Genomic DNA, 17,341 nt, shown 5'->3' with positions numbered 1-17,341 from the left:
GCGGGATGGGAGGGGCTCAGCACTGCCCTGGGCAGGCTTTGGGAGAGCCCGGGGCTTCTCAAAGGGCTGTTTGAGGAAGGTCGGCTGAAGTATCTCCAGGCATGGCCAGTGCCAGGAGGGCAGACTGCACTGGTCAGGTTCAACCGCGCCTGGCACCTCGCAGACTAAAAGTTATTTCTAGAAGGAAGGGTCCCGGAAACAAACCAGCAGATGAGAAGAGCTAAGGAACTGGAGGCAGAGGATGCTCTGAGTTGGAGGGTCCAGCACTCAGAGGACAACGGCCACACAAGCGGCAGGCAGTGTGCCACGGGCGACCCAGAGGCCTCACTCCAGGACTCAGGGCCACACGGCAAACCTGAAAACCACAGGGCATCAGCAGGAGCGCAGTGTCCTGCAAAGGGTCTCCTCTGATGGACAGCAGGTGTTCTTAAAGGTTTAAGATCCACGCCGGCCTGGCCAGTGGCTTGGTTAGTTGGAGCATCATCCCGAGCACCTAAAGGTTGTGGGTTAAATCCCTGCTCAGGGCATGTATGGGAGGCAATTGATAGATGTTTCTCACATCGGTGTTTCTCTTTCTCCCCCTCTTTCCTCTCTCTCTATAATCAATAAAAACATGTCCACAGGTGAGGATTAAAAAAAAAAATCCATTGCTATTTCATGGCTTTGTTACTGGGAGATTTTCCCATTTCAAACAATTCTATCTTCTACAAGTGTGGAAGCTTATACTTTACTTACAGGTCAGTGTTTTAGTTCTCCCGGTTAGGAAGACGCGCTTGGACAGGAATGGTCCTGTCCATAGAGGGTGCTTCTCTCAGTCCAGTCAGAGGGACCCCACTAAAAACAGGACTTATTAGACACAGCCTTTAATTTACTAGCAGGGGGACAGTAAAGTGTCAAAAGAATTAGCCAGTTCAGAGAGGCTGTGGATATGGGGGGTAACAGAATCCTTACGTTAGTAGCTAAGGTAAAGGTCCTAATCTGTTTTAACCCAAGAAGGCAGAGGCAGGAGGCCGAGAGATGCCAGGGTGCCCACGGTCCATCTCAGAAACCACAACCAGTGCATCCAAGAAGTCCATGACATGGAATTACCAGTGGCTGTTCATTGGAGTAACAACGTTCCTTTTCTCAACAGTAGTGTCTGATAAGTCCAATTAATCATAAAAGTATGAAGCAGGGTCAAACAGAGGTCAGACAGCAGAGTCAACTACCCACGTCTGCTCACTTGTAAACACGCAGCCGCCACTGCACTTCTCAGGCTGTCAGCAAACATGCAGAGCACAGCTCGGGCATGCTTATTCGGAGACCTTTTGTTTTTACTGATTTCAGAGAGGAAGGGAGAGGGAGTTAGAAACATCGATGAGAGAAACATCGATCAGCTGCCTCCTGCACACCCCCTACTGGGGATGTGCCCGCAGCCAAGGTACATGCTCTTGACTGGAATCGAACCTGGAACCTTTCGGTCCGAAGGCCGACGCTCTATCCACTGAGCCACACCGGTTTCGGCCAGAGGCGATCTTTTAAAAGTACTTTCTGAGATAGCACCAAGAAAAGCAAAGCACCTTTGTTTCCCCCCCAGATCCCAACTTCCTTCTTGGCTGGAGGTCCTCGCTCAGGCCTCACCTGGATTCACTGCTGCTGCGGACAGGGGTCCGAGCAAGCTCACTCTTAATCAGTACGGGCTGATTTGAAATGGAATCCCAAATACACCTTGCATTTTTTTTTGGGGGGGGCCCTCCATAGAACTTACATGCTTTATTTATTATGTATTTTATCTTCCCCTCTTCCCTCTCAAGTGTAAATTCGATGCTTTATTTATTATGCTTTATTTATTATGTATTTTATCTTCCCCTCTTACATGCTTTATTTATTATGTATTTTATCTTCCCCTCTTACATGCTTTATTTATTATGTATTTTATCTTCCCCTCTTACATGCTTTATTTATTATGTATTTTATCTTCCCCTCTTCCCTCTCAAGTGTAAGGGGTTTTGGTCTGATTTGTTCTTTGCTGTATCCCCAGCGCCTAAAATTGTGTCTAGCACCTTAGGCGTCCGCGTTTGTTGAATGAATGGGTGAGTGGAGCATCCGCGGGCTGACCAGCTGGGGGCGACAGAGGTTCTGTGTGGCGGGAAAGAAAATGTCTCACGCGAACTACCGGACGGTTCCGCGAGACTTGGACTCTATCGGCCACCGTCGTGCTCAGACCGGAAAAGCACTACCGGAAGCTCCGCGGTCCGAGAAGGCGGCTTTGGGCTGTTGGAAACCTAACCCTCGGGGCCTCGGGCGGTTCCTGCGCGGCCGCTGGGCCCATCCGGCCTCCGACCCGGCCGGTGCCCGCGCGGCTCCTGGGCCCGACCGGGCTCCAGGCCTCCGACCCGCCCGGTGCCCGCGCGGCTCGGGGAGCGGGTCGCCATGGCGACGCCGGCGGCGCTGGAGCGCTGGGTGCAGGACGAGCTGCACGCGGTGCTGGGGCTGAGCGAGCGGCACGTGGCGCAGTTCCTGATCGGCACCGCGCGGCGCTGCAGCTCGGCCGAGGAGTTCCTGCAGCGCCTGCGAGACACCGACACCCTGGACCTCGGCGGGCCTGCGCGGGACTTCGCCCTGCGGCTCTGGAGCAAGGTGTGGCCGCGGCGGGCGGGCGGGCGGGCGGGGGGCGGGCCTGGGTTACTTGCGAGTGGGGCGGGGCTCACGGTCCGCCCGCGATTGAATAAGCTCAGGTCGCAGTCCGCGGCCGCCCGGGCGCTGCGCTGGGTACTGCACGTCCAGCTCCGTGAAGATCAGGAAGGTCGAGTGTGTTGGGTTAAGACTTGCATGGCAGTGCTTCTCGAACGTGAACTTGCCATGCATCCATCCAGGCCCCAGTTAAAATGTAGATTCCGATTCCGGAGGCCTGGGTTGGGTCTCCGTTTCTAACAAATCTAACAGTGTTCCCGAGGCTATGGCAGAGAGGTGCGGGAAGTGCTGCGGAGCAGTGGCCAGGGGAGCGGGTCCAGAGCCCCCGCAGTTGTCAGGTAGGGAAGGGGGAAGGAGTAAAGGTATAAAAGGCGAGCTTCTGCTAGCCCCGGCCGGGTGGCTCTGTTGGAGCATCGTCCCCATACACCAAGGTTGCTGGTTCGATCTCCAGTCAGGGCACATACAAGAACCAACCAATGATGCATAAATAAGTGGAACAACAAATCGGTGTTTCTCTCTCTAATCACTAAATAAAAAAGAAAATAAAAGCCCGGTGGTGGCTCAGTAGATAGAGGTTTGGCCTGTGCACCAGAAGGTCTCGGATTCCATTCCCAGTCAAGGGCATGTACCTGGATCGCAGGTTCCATCCCGGGTTGGAGCCCCGTGCAGGAGGCAACCAATCGATATTTCTCTCTTACATCCGTGTTTTTCTCTCTCCCCCTCTCCCTCCCTTGCACTCTCTAAATGGAAAAAAATATCCTTGGGTGAGGAGTAACAAAAAAGATCAATAAAATAAAAGGCACTCCTACTCCCTGGTAGAGCACCTCACAGAATGGGCTCGGAAAGCACACAGTGAGAGTGCCAGGTTCAGCGTGTGCGGAGAGCGGCAAGGAGCCTGCGGCTGCCCCGCTGGTGCCTGGCGAGAGGTGAGGCTGGAGTGTGACAGGAGGGAGAACTTGGCGTCAGTGCCCCGGGAGCTGGTGCAGGGCCAGCCCTCACGGGCTCTGCGAAGCAGGCCTTGTAGCCGGTCAGTGCTCGGGCAGGACTCCCCTGGTCATTGGGGAACACAGGCTGAGCATTGAGAACGGGGTTTGAGAATGTAAACCCCACGAGGGCAGAGGTGTTTTTCTCTTTCGTTTATTCCTCTCTCCCTGGTGCCTAGCAAGTGCCTGGAACGGCTTCAGTAAATGCTTGTTAAACACGTGACTGAGCGAAGGAAAGGTGAGCAGCTGAGGCTGATGAACGTGGAGTGAAGGAAGGCTAGTTCAGATCAGGCCTTTCCTTACAGCAGGACCAGGGCAGTGCTGGGGAGACCAGGAGCTGCTCACCCCCTCATCTCTTCTGCAACAGGTACCCCGGGAGGCGGTGGTGGAAAAGCCAGCCCGGGCCGCCGAGCGAGAGGCTCGCGCCCTGCTGGAGAAGAACCGATCGTACAAGTTGCTGGAAGACAGTGAGGAGAGCAGTGAGGAGAGTGTGGATAGGGCTGGGACCCGTCTCCAGAAGAAGCGTAAAAGGCGGAAACACCTCAGGAAGAAACGCCAGGAGGAGGAAGAGGAGGAGGAGGAAGAGGATTCTGAGAAAGGGAAGAAGACAGGGTGAGTCAGAAGTAGGGTGAGAGGATGGGCAGTGGTTGACAGTCCGGTAAACCTTCTGGATGCCCTTATGTAATCCTCTGCGCTGGGCTGCAGGGGGAGCAGACAGCAGACGGAAAAGCCAGAGTCGGAGGATGAATGGGAGCGGACGGAGCGCGAGCGCCTCCAGGACCTGGAGGAGCGCGATGCCTTCGCTGAGCGGGTTCGGCAGCGGGACAAGGATCGGACCCGAAACGTCCTGGAGCGGTCAGACAAGAAGGTGCGTGGGACAGCACTCCGTCACCCCGGAAGGTCCCTGGGTCCGATCTGCGGGGCGTGATGCAGAGATGGGGATCTCTGGGAAGACAAGAGGCGCCTGTAGTGGGTGTTCACCTCTGGAGAGGGACCTCCTGGTCCGTCTGGCTGACGCTGTGGGGGTCGATTCCTCAGTGAGCAGGACATTTCCCTGTGCTGTCCCTGTGATTCTGGGGGGGGAGTGGCTGTGGCTGTGGCTGTGGCTGTGGGGACTTTGAGCCTCACCCTTCACTCTTGGTTTCTTCTCCTAGGCTTATGAAGAGGCTCAGAAGCGCCTCAAGATGGCTGAGGAAGACCGGAAGGCCATGGTGAGTCCAGTGCCCAGGAAGCCAAGACCGGAGGCCGAAGGAGAGACTTCGGTGGCGTGGCTAGTGGTCGGGAGAAGCCCCAGAGGCAGGGCAGTGGGGTTGCCTGCTTGACAGGAGCCCGCTGAGGGTGGGCTTAGTTGTAGAGGGAAGGAAGCTACCCAGAAACCCTCCCTGACTCCTTTGGATCAAATCACACTGTGTTCGTGAGAGAAATGTGCGGCTTCCCATGTAATCCAGAGGCAGTTGGAAGGTAGGGGCAGGGCAGCTGTCCCACCCGGGGATGTGCTGATCATTCAGCACACCATGAATGATGCACACAGCACACTGTCCTCCACCCCCACCCCCGTGGCCTGGGGCCGCCCTCTGGTTTCCTGGTTGGTCTGCTCACTCACTGCATGGGACAGAGTGCTTGTGATTGGTTGGTTGGTTGGTTGGTTGGTTGGTTGATGAGCTGGACTTGTTCTAGGGGAGGCAGTTTTTCTAAGGCCTGGTCTTCCCAAATAAGGTCACACTCAGATTTCCCCAAAGGCACTCTGGGTGTCTGAGAACGGCCTGGCGGCCTCAGGCCTCTCCACGCCCATCCATCTCGTGTCTCGCCACTAAGGACTGTGGCCAGAGACTCAGACGTCTCTCAGTAGTGCAGTGTTTTTAATTTGCCTTAATTTGTTTATTGGTTTTTTTTCAATTGTGAAAACTTTTGAACAAATAGGAAAGTTGAATGAATAGTATGGACACTCATACAGACTATTTGGGTTCAAAAATTGCAGTGTCTGTGTAAACGTGGCCTTTTTTTCATTTTGAATCATTTAAAAGCATTTACCGGCCAGTGTATCTCAAAGGTTGAGTGTCAAGCCAGGAACCAAGAGGCCCCCAAGATTCCCAGTCAGGGCACACGCTTGGGTTGCGGGCTCAATCCCCTGTTGGGGGCATGCAGGAGGCAGCCGATTGATGATGATGTTTCTCTCTCCTCGATGTTTCTATTTCTCTATCCCTCTCCCTTCCTCTCTCTCTCAAAAAAAATCAATAAATATATTTTTAAAAAATAAAATAAAAGCGTTTAAGACATCGTAGCACTTTCCCCATCGTCATGTGCCTCTTAGGGATACAGCGTTCTCCCCGGAGTGGGGTGCCATTGCCCCCGAGAAGGTGAGCAGCGCTTCTCAGGTGAACCTCTCTGCAGTCAGATTCCCCTGCTCACCCCAAAATGTCTTTTTTTTTTTTTTTTTTTAAATATATTTTATTGATTTTTTACAGAGAGGAAGAGAGAGGGATAGAGAGTCAGAAACATTGATGAGAGAGAAACATCGATCAGCTGCCTCCTGCACACCCCCTACTGGGGATGTGCCCGCAACCAAGGTACATGCCCTTGACCGGAATCGAACCTGGGACCCTTGAGTCCACAGGCCGACGCTCTATCCACTGAGCCAAACCGGTTTTGGCCCAAAATGTCTTTTTAGCAGTTTTTTATTTGTATGGATTTGAGAGAGAGACTCTGACCTGTTGTTCCTCTCACTTGCGCATTGTATGTGCCTTGACTGGGGATCGAACCCCCCTCGGCGTGTCCGGAGGGCGCTCTGACCCGCTGAGCTACCCACCAGGGCTGAAACGGTTTGAACAACCGCCGTTTCCAAATAGGAACCAGGGAAGGCCACGCGTGGCGTGTGGTTGGGCTCGGGGTTGGTTCATCTCCTGTCCGTCCCTCGTGTGCCCTGTCCCGTGTTCTGGGTTCTCTCACCTTCTCCGTGGAGGTAAGCTGTGTGGGCTGGAAAGTGGACGTTGGGTTAAAGCTTGTCCGGACGTGGAGGAGAGCGGCGGCCGCAGCACCTGCGGGTGGTGTGCGCGCCCAGGCCCTGCCCTTGCCAGCCTCGCCCTGCTCACGGCGCCGTCCTTTCTCCAGCAGCCGTTCCTCTAACGGCCCAGCCCATTCTGCGCCTTTCCGGAGTCAGTCATTTCATGGGGTTGCAATGCTGATCTTGGGGTCCTTTTTATGTAAAGAAGAGCTTTTCTCAACAACTAGAAGTGAGCTGCAGTTCCTTCCTAGCAGGCAGGGCAAATGCGTGTTCCTTTTAACTACTAATGTTCAAAGTAGGAAGTTAGGTGTGACAGCCACCTCTGGTGACAGTTTTCCTGTCCTTCGTGTGTATGTATGTGTGTTACACTGTACTCACGAGTTCCTTTTCTCTCTATATATATTGATTGATTTCAGAGAGGACGGGAGAGGGAGAGAGAGAGAAACATCAATGATGAGAGAGAATCATTGATGGGCTGCCCCCTGCACGCGCCACACGGGATAGAGCACACAACCCGGGCATGTGCCCTGACCGGAATCGAACCGTGACCTCCTGGTTCTTAGGTCCACGCTCAGCCATCCATCTGCCTCCATCAGGATGAAGGAGCGTTTGATTGTGGTACTCAGATTACATCATCAGCATAAACTCCCTTTGAAGTCTTCACAGAACAAACAAGAAAAGCTAAGCAATTAAATAGAATTGGATGCCCTAACCGGTTTGGCTCAGTGGATAGAGCGTCGGCCTGTGGACTCAAGGGTCCCAGGTTCGATTCCGGTCAAGGGCATGTACCTTGGTTGCGGGTACATCCCCAGTGGGGGGTGTGCAGGAGGCAGCTGATCGATGTTTCTCTCTAATCAATGTTTCTAACTCTCTCTCCCTCTCCCTTCCTCTCTGTAAAAAATCAATAAAATATATTTTTTAAAAAATAGAATCGGAGCCCCCAGGGGTGGGCGTGGCGGGCTTGCCACTGCCACGGAGGAGGTGGCCTGGGTCCCAGGGAGAGGTGGTGAGAGCCAGGAAGGCTTAAGGAGGTGGCCAGTCTTCCGTCACCTTCAGTGTGTCCTGAAAAGCGTGTATCTAAGGAAACGTGTAGAAGCCAAGTGACACAGGTGTGCAGGAGTGGTTCCCAGAGGCACCTCGTGCTGGCCGCCGGCCCGCTGTGTGTGTGGTGTTTCCCTCCCCCGGGCAGTCGTGCCGCCCACCACGGGGCCTCTGACCAGCGAGCAGCGGCGCTGGGTGCCGGTCGCCTGTGGCGCCTGCAGGGGGTCCGTTGTCTCCGCTGTCCGGTGGAAACCGCTTCCCAGGGCTGGTGTCCGCCCTTTGCTTCCCCTCTTCCCTCCCTCGGGACGGCAGACATCCACGTAACCGCCCTGATGCCTTTGTATTGGCGATGGCGGTCCGCGGGTCCGCGCGGCCTCCAGGCCTGGTGCTCGCGGCTCGCAGGTGCTCACAAAGGAAAGGGAGGCTCACCTTTAGGTTCTTGTCTCCTCCTGGCGTGCTGGTAGGAAGGGGGCGGGGTGGCCATTCGACAGGACGAGGCCTTGACCGCCCTGTGCTGACCCAGGTCCCTGAGCTGCGGAAGAAGTCCCGTCGCGAGTACCTGGCCAAGCGGGAGCGAGAGAAGCTGGAGGACCTGGAGGCCGAGCTGGCGGATGAGGAGTTCCTTTTTGGGGACGTGGAGCTGAGCCAGCATGAGCAGCGGGAGCTCAAATACAAGCGGCGAGTGCGGGATCTGGCCCGGGAGTACCGGGCAGCCGGTGAGCAGGAGAAGCTGGAGGCCACCAATCGCTACCACATGCCCGAGGAGACCCGAGGACAGGTGAGGCGAAGGCGCGGCCGCGGGGCCCTGCCTTGGTGTCAGTGGGGGGGCCCCTTCCTTGTCTCCCTTTCCCAGTGGGCCAGGTTGGGACGGGAGGAGGGAGCAGGGGAGGACAGGCCTGCTCACTGCCCGCTGTGCCCACCTGCTCACTGCCCGCTGTGCCCGCCTGCTCACTGCCCGCTGTGCCCGCCTGCTCACTGCCCGCTGTGCCCACCCTGCTCACTGCCCGCTGTGCCCGCCTGCTCCCTGCCCGCTGTGCCCGCCTGCTCCCTGCCCGCTGTGCCCGCCTGCTCACTGCCCGCTGTGCCCACCCTGCTCACTGCCCGCTGTGCCCGCCTGCTCACTGCCCGCTGTGCCCACCCTGCTCACTGCCCGCTGTGCCCGCCTGCTCACTGCCCGCTGTGCCCGCCTGCTCACTGCCCGCTGTGCCCGCCTGCTCACTGCCCGCTGTGCCCACCCTGCTCACTGCCCGCTGTGCCCGCCTGCTCACTGCCCGCTGTGCCCGCCTGCTCACTGCCCGCTGTGCCCACCCTGCTCACTGCCCGCTGTGCCCGCCTGCTCACTGCCCGCTGTGCCCGCCTGCTCACTGCCCGCTGTGCCCACCTGCTCACTGCCCGCTGTGCCCGCCTGCTCACTGCCCGCTGTGCCCACCCTGATCACTGCCCGCTGTGCCCACCTGCTCACTGCCCGCTGTGCCCACATGCTCACTGCCCGCTGTGCCCGCCTGCTCACTGCCCGCTGTGCCCACCTGCTCACTGCCCGCTGTGCCCGCCTGCTCACTGCCTGCTGTGCCCGCCTGCTCACTGCCCGCTGTGCCCACCCTGCTCACTGCCCGCTGTGCCCACCCTGCTCACTGCCCGCTGTGCCGTCCTGCAGCCAGCTCGAGCTATGGATCTGGTGGAGGAGGAATCAGGTGCCCCCGGGGAGGAGCAGCGGCGCTGGGAGGAGGCCCGGCTGGGGGCCGCCGCCCTGAAATTTGGGGCCCGAGATGCTGCCTCCCAGGAGCCCAAGTACCAGCTGGTGCTTGAGGAAGAGGAGACCATCGAGTTTGTCCGGGCCGCTCAGCTGCAGGGCGATGAGGTGAGCGAGAGCCCTGGACCTTGTGGGGAGGATGGGGAGGGCCCTGGTGCTCATGTCCCTCTCTCCTTCCCAGGAGCCGGCAGCTCCGCCCCCTCCCACCCAGGCCCAGCAGCAGGAGTGCATCCAGGCCGTCCGCCGCAGCCTCCCCGTGTTCCCCTTCCGCGAGGAGCTCCTGGCTGCCATTGCGAGTCACCAGGTCCTCATCATCGAGGGCGAGACGGGCTCGGGGAAGACCACCCAGATCCCGCAGTATCTCTTTGAGGAGGTGCGGCATCCACACGCCTGACCTTTTCAGTAGCTGCTCACCGCCCCACTGAGCCATTCCCTGTCCCACTCAGAGGGAGGGCTGTCTCTTCTCACTTGCCGGTGCCGCTGGGAGGCGTTCTGTGCCCCATGGACGGCATTGGAGGGCGGGGTGTGAGAGGGCCTCACTCCAGCCCAGCGAGGCCTCTGCTCCACGGAGTGGAGAGCCTGCGTCCCTGCTCCCTCCCCACGTGCCCATCTCTCTGAGTCTGCCCGCCTGCTCTGTCCTCTCCCAGCTCAAATCACTGAGCCCAGGACTGTTTCTCATGTGTTTAATGATTTTTTTAGAGGGAGGGAGAGAGAGATAGAAACATTGATCAGTTGCCTCTTGCACACCTCCTACTGGGGATCAAGCCCGCAACCCAGGCATGTGCCCTTGACTGGGAATCGAACTGGTGACCTCTTGGTGCGTGGGTCGACACTCAGGCCACTGAGCTCAGAACTTGATCCGCAAAGGGCTGGGGTTGCCAGGGCTGGCTGAGGACCCTGGAGGGCCTGGGTCTGCCGTTCCATCCGTTTGCCCTTCTTGTCTGGGCTTTAGCTTCTGTCTGTCTGCTCCCTCCTCCCCGACCCCCCTCCCCCCGCATTTACGACTGTTTTCTCTGAATTGTCTCAGGCGACAGTGCCACGTTCAACAAAGGGAAGACCTCTTCTTCTTTCTTTTTGTTTATTTATTGCTGAGAGAGGGAGAGAAACGTTGATTTGTTGCTCCACTTATTGATGCATTCATTGGTTGTTCTTGTATGTGCCCTGACCAGGGATCGAACCCACAACCTTGGTGTATCAGAGCAGTACTCCAACCAGTTGAGTTACCGGCCAGGGCAGGACCTCACCCTTCTCTGTCATTCAGGGTTATACAAAGAAGGGTCTGAAGATCGCCTGCACCCAGCCCAGGAGAGTGGCCGCCATGAGTGTGGCCGCCCGAGTTGCCCGGGAGATGGGCGTGAAGCTGGGGAATGAGGTGAGCTCTGGAGGGACTGAGGGTGAGGGGAGCCCAGGGGTCTGGGATTCAGCACACACGGCCGTGAGGGCCCCGCACCACGTCTGGGCGCCGGCCCTCGTCGCCTGGCCCGACACTCCTTCCGAGAGCTCCAGCCCACTCTCCACGCTGATGGCCTCGGCAGGTTGGCTACAGCATCCGCTTTGAGGACTGCACGTCGGAGCGGACCGTCCTCCGCTACATGACCGACGGGATGCTTCTCCGCGAGTTCCTCTCGGAGCCTGACCTCGCGAGTTACAGGTAGACCCAGCCCCTTCCCTTCGTCCCTGCTCGGCGCCTGCTCCCCTCGGTGCGGTGCCTCCTGGTGTCCTTAGCTCTGGCCTTTCCCTCCCGTCTTCTCACCCGTCCCCTTGGCCATGGCCGGTCCTGAACCTTTGTGACCCTGGCAGCCCAGAGCTGGCCGCGGGTGCCGCAGCGACGGGGCGGAGCTAGGGAACTGCAGAGGAAGCCTCCCCTCCAGCTGCTCCCGGAGTTCAGACACAGGACGGAGGGGCGGGTGCAGGGGAGTCGGAAGGCTGAAGACCACTTGAAGGAACTTAGCGTGTTCGGTGCAGGGAGACACTGAGGAGACACCCTGGTCCCTCTGCCACGTGGGAGAGGGGCCCGGCTTGTCTTTTTTTTAGTATGTTTTATTGATTTCAGCGAGGAAGGGAGAGGAAGAGAGAGGAAACATCAATGATTGGCTGCCTCCTGCACATTGGACCGAGCCCGCGACCCAGGCATGTGCCCTTGACCGGAATCGAACCGGGACCCTTCGGTCCGCAGGCCGACGCTCTATCCACTGAGCCAAACCGGCTAGGGCCAGACTTGTTTTATGGGACCCCGGAGGGCACATCTAGGAGCCATGGGGTGTCACAGGAGAGGAAGTTGAGCTCAGGACCAAGACACCATGGAGTGGCGAGTCCGCAGGTTGCCCGTGTGTGGTTCTCAGTGCTACGCTGACCCGCAGGGGCGGGGGTAACATGCTGAGGGCAGAAGGCTCCTGCGTGGGATGCGGATGGGGTCAGGCCAGCTGAGCAAGAGGGTGGAAGTTCCGGTCCTCGAAGGTCAGAGTGCAGCCATAGGACAAATAGGACTTGACGTTCACACCCCTTCCAAAGCACTCGGAGCCACGGAAAGCCAGCCGGAGCCAGAGCGTCTGGGGGGCAGGACTTTCCCGTCATCCCCAGCTGGAATGGCCGGGCTTCCCCTCCGGCCAGGGTTCATGCAGAGTTGAGGTGGGGCGTGAGCTCCTATGGCTTGGCTGCCACCAGAAACCCAAAGACCAGAGCAAGGAGGAAGCAAGGGCCCAGGATAGCTCATTGTGGGGGCCTCGAAGTCTGCAGAGCCCGCGAGGTCGGGCTGGGAGGCTCGCCAGCCCCAGGAGCCTGGGAGCTGCCGGCTTTGGGGTCGCGGTGGCACCGGCCGCCTGCCCGCCCGCCGGCCAGCCTGATGGGAAGGGGCCTTGCCTCCCTTTCCCGCTGCTGTGGACTGGAGCGGAGTTTGGACCTGGACCCACAGGGAGGCCTGGCTCGTCTTGGCTCCACCCTCCAGCCTCAGGGCTTGGAAGCTGTTGTTTTCCCAGCTGAGAGGCTGCAGGCCCTGGAGCCTGGTCCTCCCCACTCCCTGCTGGTCTTACTTCACGGCGGTTCCTTCTGGAGCCGCCGCCTCCCACACTCACCCTTGGACTCTGTCTCTGGCTGCCCTTCCCCCGGGGGCCCCGTCCACGCCTGCACGGCCCGCTCTGTCGCTCACCGCTCCCTGTCCCCCCAGCGTGGTGATGGTGGATGAGGCTCATGAGCGGACCTTGCACACAGACATTCTCTTTGGATTGATCAAAGATGTGGCTCGCTTCCGACCGGAGCTCAAGGTCCTGGTGGCTTCAGCCACGCTGGACACTGCCCGTTTCTCCACCTTCTTCGACGACGCCCCCGTCTTCCGGATCCCCGGGCGCAGGTTTCCGGTTGACATCTTCTATACCAAGGTGCTCCCCACGGACGGGCCTGAGGGTGAGGCCTGAGGCGGGGGGGTCCCAAGGAGGGCAGGGGCGGATGGAGAGCCCCCGGGGGACCTGGGACGAAGCGTGCGGAGCGGGGGAGGACGAGGCTGCCTGAGCGCGTGCCTTCCCGTGCCCTCTCCTCGCCAGGCTCCAGAGGCCGACTACCTGGAAGCCTGTGTGGTGTCTGTGCTGCAGATCCACGTGACGCAGCCCCCCGGGGATGTCCTGGTGTTCCTGACCGGACAGGTGAGGGCCCCAGGGGAGACGGGGCGGGCAGGGCCAGGGCGGCCTCTGACCGGTCCCCGCTGCTCCCCGCACACCCAGGAGGAGATCGAGGCCGCCTGCGAGATGCTCCAGGACCGCTGCCGCCGCCTGGGCTCCAAGATCCGGGAGCTGCTCGTGCTGCCCATCTACGCCAACCTGCCCTCCGACATGCAGGCCCGCATCTTCCAGCCCACACCCCCCGGGGCGCGCAAGGTGAGCGAGCTGCGGGGGCCGGGCTGGGGCGCGTCCTGTGCGGGCTCTGGAGAGGATGCAGGATGTAGGCGGTGGGCACGTGAGGAGGGGTGAGACCTGGTGTGCGGGAGGGCGTTATCCGCACCGGTAAGAAAGTGGCCGGATGTCAGAGGAGGGCTGAAGGTGTGATTGAGGTCGGAGTGCACGGTTCGGCGGAAGGTTCGTGAGAAGAGTGGGAGACGGCAAAACCACAACTGGACGAGGTTAGGGAGGGCCTCGGCTGGCAGGTGCACGAGTTTGGACTTTAGACTGAATGGCAATCACAGGGTTTGGAGCAAAGTGTGACTTGCATCAAATATCGAATGGGTTCTCGCAGGTTCTGCCCTGGGGAGGGGATATGGTGAGACAGAGCTCCTGGCCTCGAGAGCTTCCAGTGGGGCGTCAGTTAGACGGTGCCGGGAGGAGGCAGCGCCGCCGGAGGCGGGAGGCCTGGCGGGGCTTTCCTGGGAGTGTAGGGAAGGCCTCCCCTCCCCAGTCAAGTGGAAGTGAGGCAGAGGCTTGAACTGGTTGAGGAGGGAGCCAGGCTGGGACCCCCAGACGAGACAAGGTCAGGAGGCTCGCACCGAGTGGGCGTGGCTGTAACTCCAGCAGGATGCGAGGGGAGTGATGAGAGGTGCGTTTTAGAAGGACCATTCCGGATGCCACGTACCGGGCAGCCCCATCTCCCATCTCTGAAACCTCAACCTCTTCTCATTTCCTTTCCACGTCATGCCCTTGCTGAGCCCCACAGCCCCTCACCCTCCTCCCAGCCTGTCCCCCTCGGACTAGACACGAATTTCCTCATCTCCTGCCCTTATCTGCCCTGCTGTCTCCGCCAAATCTCCCAGGATTCCTCTTCCTACATAGCTGGGAGGGTGGGGTCTCTGAGTGACCGACAGCCTCTCACTCAGGTGGTTGTGGCAACCAACATCGCCGAGACTTCCCTCACCATCGAGGGCATCATTTACGTGCTGGACCCAGGGTTCTGTAAGCAGAAGAGCTACAACCCTCGCACGGGCATGGAGTCGCTCACGGTCACACCCTGCAGCAAGGTCAGCCCGGGCCCCTGCATCCCCACGGGGGAGCGGGCGGCAGGATGGCCCCACAGGCAGGCCCCGCAGAAGCCGGGGAGCGGAGGACGGACCACAGCTCCTGGAGCTCTTCCATAACCACTGCCCTCCCTCTCCCTCACCGGTTGTCAGCTGGCCTGTCTTTCCTGTCTCTCCAGGCCTCAGCCAATCAGCGAGCGGGTCGGGCCGGCCGGGTGGCGGCCGGGAAGTGCTTCCGCCTGTACACGGCCTGGGCCTATCAGCACGAGCTGGAGGCGAGCACGGTGCCCGAGATCCAGAGGACCAGCCTGGGCAACGTGGTGCTGCTGCTCAAGAGCTTAGGTGAGGGGGTCCCGGGCCGAGGCCGGGCGGGGCCGCTGGTCCCCGGAAAGGGGCTCCGTCTACCCGCCCTTCTCTGCAGGCATCCATGACCTCATGCACTTTGACTTCCTGGACCCTCCCCCGTACGAGACCCTGCTGCTGGCCTTGGAGCAGCTGTATGCTCTGGGAGCCCTCAACCACCTTGGGGAGCTCACCACGGTGAGGTGCAGGCCGCGGGCTGGGCAGGGGGCCGGAGCCCTGAGGAGGACCGGCTCAGCCCTCTCTCCTCCCCGCAGTCCGGTAGGAAGATGGCAGAGCTGCCAGTGGACCCCATGCTGTCTAAGATGATCCTGGCTTCCGAGAAGTGAGTCCCCGTCCCGCCAGGCCCCACCCACAAGCTGGCCACGCCTCCTGCTGTCTCTGGGCCGTCTTTGTTTTTTGCTCTTTTTCTCTCTACCATATTCTCCTTTAACCGATAGTAACGCTCACTGCCCCTTTGAGGCCCAAAGGGCCCGTAGACACTGTGCTGTCCTTGGCCGCCATGGGCAATGGGTCAGATCGGCAAACACGTGGGATTTGGGGGCACGAAGGGAGGTGGAAGACTTTCCATCTGTGAGGAGTGCTGAGTGAGGGCTGGTTTGGGGACTTGTTCATCCTAAGGCTCAGACTGGAGCATTTAGATGTGGCTGTGGAGGGACCACCTTTAAATGCCGTGGCTGGGGTCAGAGGTCATCACATGAGCTCAAAGGAAGCAGTCTTTCCCCGATGCATAGTGCCCACCTTGCCTCTGGCTCCTCAGCGGCCCGTCCTTCCCTCTGCAGGTGTCCATCTGTCACGTCGGCACAGCCCTGAGCTGCTGGCACCGCCCCCAAATCCAGCTACTCAGTGCTCAGCCGTTCTGACGGGCGGTTCCCCTGTGAGGACAGCGCACACGTGGTCACTCCCCCCAGGGGTCTGTCCCTGCGCCTCGCTTTGAGCTCTCAAGCTTTTTCCTTTCCTGCCCAGGTACAGCTGCTCAGAGGAGATACTGACGGTGGCCGCCATGCTGTCCGTCAACAACTCCATCTTCTACCGGCCCAAGGACAAAGTTGTCCACGCGGACAACGCCCGCGTCAACTTCTTCCTGCCTGGCGGGGACCACCTGGTTCTGCTGAATGTGTACACACAGGTCGCTGGGCTCGGGACAGTGCGGAGGCGGGGACGTGGGGGCCTCTGGTCCTGTCACTCACCCCTTCCCCTCCTCACAGTGGGCTGAGAGCGGCTACTCCTCCCAGTGGTGCTATGAGAACTTCGTCCAGTTCAGATCGATGCGCCGAGCCCGCGATGTGCGGGAGCAGCTGGAGGGGCTCCTGGAGCGGGTGGAAGTTGGCCTCAGTTCCTGCCAGGGGGACTATATCCGGGTCCGCAAGGTCAGCGGCCCTCCCGCAGCCCCGGGGCCTGGGCAGCCCCCGCCTGAGCTGGGAGGCCCGTTTCCTCCTGGGGCTCTTCCACACCCTTCCCTTCCTGGTTCTCCAGAAGCCTGAACTAAAACTGCAAAGCTGGCGAGGGCTGAGGGTCCCTGCGGCCTGGCCTTCCCATTGAGGGTCTCCTGCCTGCTCCTTAGGCCGTCACCGCCGGCTACTTTTACCACACGGCACGGCTGACTCGCAGCGGCTACCGCACCGTGAAGCAGCAGCAGACCGTGTTCATTCACCCCAACTCCTCCCTCTTTGAGGAACAGCCTCGCTGGCTGCTCTACCACGAACTTGTTTTGACCACCAAGGAGTTCATGCGACAGGTGAGGGTTCCACCCCTGCCTGGCAGGTGGCGGTTGCAGAGACGAGTGGTACTCTGGCCAGCTAAACCAGGTTCAAGGCGCTGGGCCTGGCAGAGGAACAAGAAACAAACTGGTTTAAGGAAGAATAAGCTCGAAAGACACCCTTCCTAACCGCTGACTCGAAAGGCTCTTGTCTCGGATTCCGGTGCTGGGGGGCTGGGGGGGCTGGTGAACAAAGAGGTGTGGCCTCTGCCCGAGTGTACTTTACGGCTCACACGCAGGCCTTTGGAGAGCCCCTGGGGAACCTGAGGGGCCGTGGAGGCAGGCCAGCCTCGGGACAGATGGTGCGGAGCGCTGCGCCTTCCTGCAGCCACAGGGAAAGGACCTTTTTAAATAGGTTTTTTTTATTGATTTCAGAGAGGAAGGGGGAGAGAGAAACCTTGATGAGAGAGGATCACTGATCAGCTGCCTCCTGCACGCCCCCTACTGGGGATCTAGCCTGCAACCCAGGCAAGTGCCCTTGACCGGAATCGAACCTGGGACCCTTCAGTCTGCAAGCCGACGCTTTACCCACTGAACAAACCGGCCTTTTTGAGCTCACACACGAGAATCTAGGCTGGGAAGACGGGATCACTCCTGGTTTCTCTCCCCTTCTAGGTACTGGAGATCGAGAGCAGCTGGCTTCTGGAGGTGGCACCTCACTATTATAAAGCCAAGGAGCTAGAAGACCCCCATGCTAAGAAAATGCCCAAAAAAACAGGCAAGACCCGTGAGGAGCTAGGGTAAAGAAAAGAGCAAACAACGCGACACCAGCTCCACCTCCATGTCATTTAATGTCCGTTCATAAAATTAATTTTGGAATAAAGCTTGTGCGAACTTTTGT

The 17,341-nt window shown here is 59.3% G+C and overlaps 1 protein-coding gene across 1 annotated transcript; it reads left to right on the top strand.

The window, feature by feature from the left end:
- The first annotated feature begins 2,230 nt into the window (after positions 1 to 2,230).
- DHX16 (DEAH-box helicase 16) lies at positions 2,231 to 17,338 on the top strand. Its single transcript, XM_008157381.3, has 20 exons — positions 2,231 to 2,619; positions 4,024 to 4,268; positions 4,362 to 4,524; positions 4,811 to 4,867; positions 8,222 to 8,476; positions 9,353 to 9,556; positions 9,630 to 9,821; positions 10,710 to 10,820; positions 10,984 to 11,099; positions 12,612 to 12,822; positions 12,985 to 13,083; positions 13,162 to 13,314; positions 14,244 to 14,384; positions 14,561 to 14,723; positions 14,803 to 14,921; positions 14,999 to 15,066; positions 15,708 to 15,870; positions 15,950 to 16,111; positions 16,306 to 16,479; positions 17,116 to 17,338. Exons 1-20 carry the CDS (start codon positions 2,413 to 2,415, stop codon positions 17,242 to 17,244), a joined length of 3,132 nt encoding a protein of 1,043 aa, XP_008155603.2. The 5' UTR covers positions 2,231 to 2,412; the 3' UTR covers positions 17,245 to 17,338.
- The last annotated feature ends 3 nt before the right edge of the window (positions 17,339 to 17,341 follow it).

The sequence above is a fragment of the Eptesicus fuscus genome, chromosome 10 (assembly GCF_027574615.1).
Source record: "Eptesicus fuscus isolate TK198812 chromosome 10, DD_ASM_mEF_20220401, whole genome shotgun sequence".
In the NCBI taxonomy this organism is placed as follows: Eukaryota; Metazoa; Chordata; class Mammalia; order Chiroptera; family Vespertilionidae; genus Eptesicus; species Eptesicus fuscus.
Note: the sequence above shows the minus strand (reverse complement) of the source record. Positions and strands in the feature narration are given on the sequence as shown.

Excerpts from the sequence above, each read along its gene's own strand:
- DHX16 (XM_008157381.3), top strand. The coding sequence starts at position 2,413 with ATGGCGACGCCGGCGGCGCTGGAGCGCTGGGTGCAGGACGAGCTGCAC. Across the intron at positions 4,525-4,810 it reads TGGAGCGGTCAGACAAGAAG|GCTTATGAAGAGGCTCAGAA; the intron begins GTGCGTGGGACA and ends TTCTTCTCCTAG. Across the intron at positions 13,084-13,161 it reads TGGTGTTCCTGACCGGACAG|GAGGAGATCGAGGCCGCCTG; the intron begins GTGAGGGCCCCA and ends CCGCACACCCAG.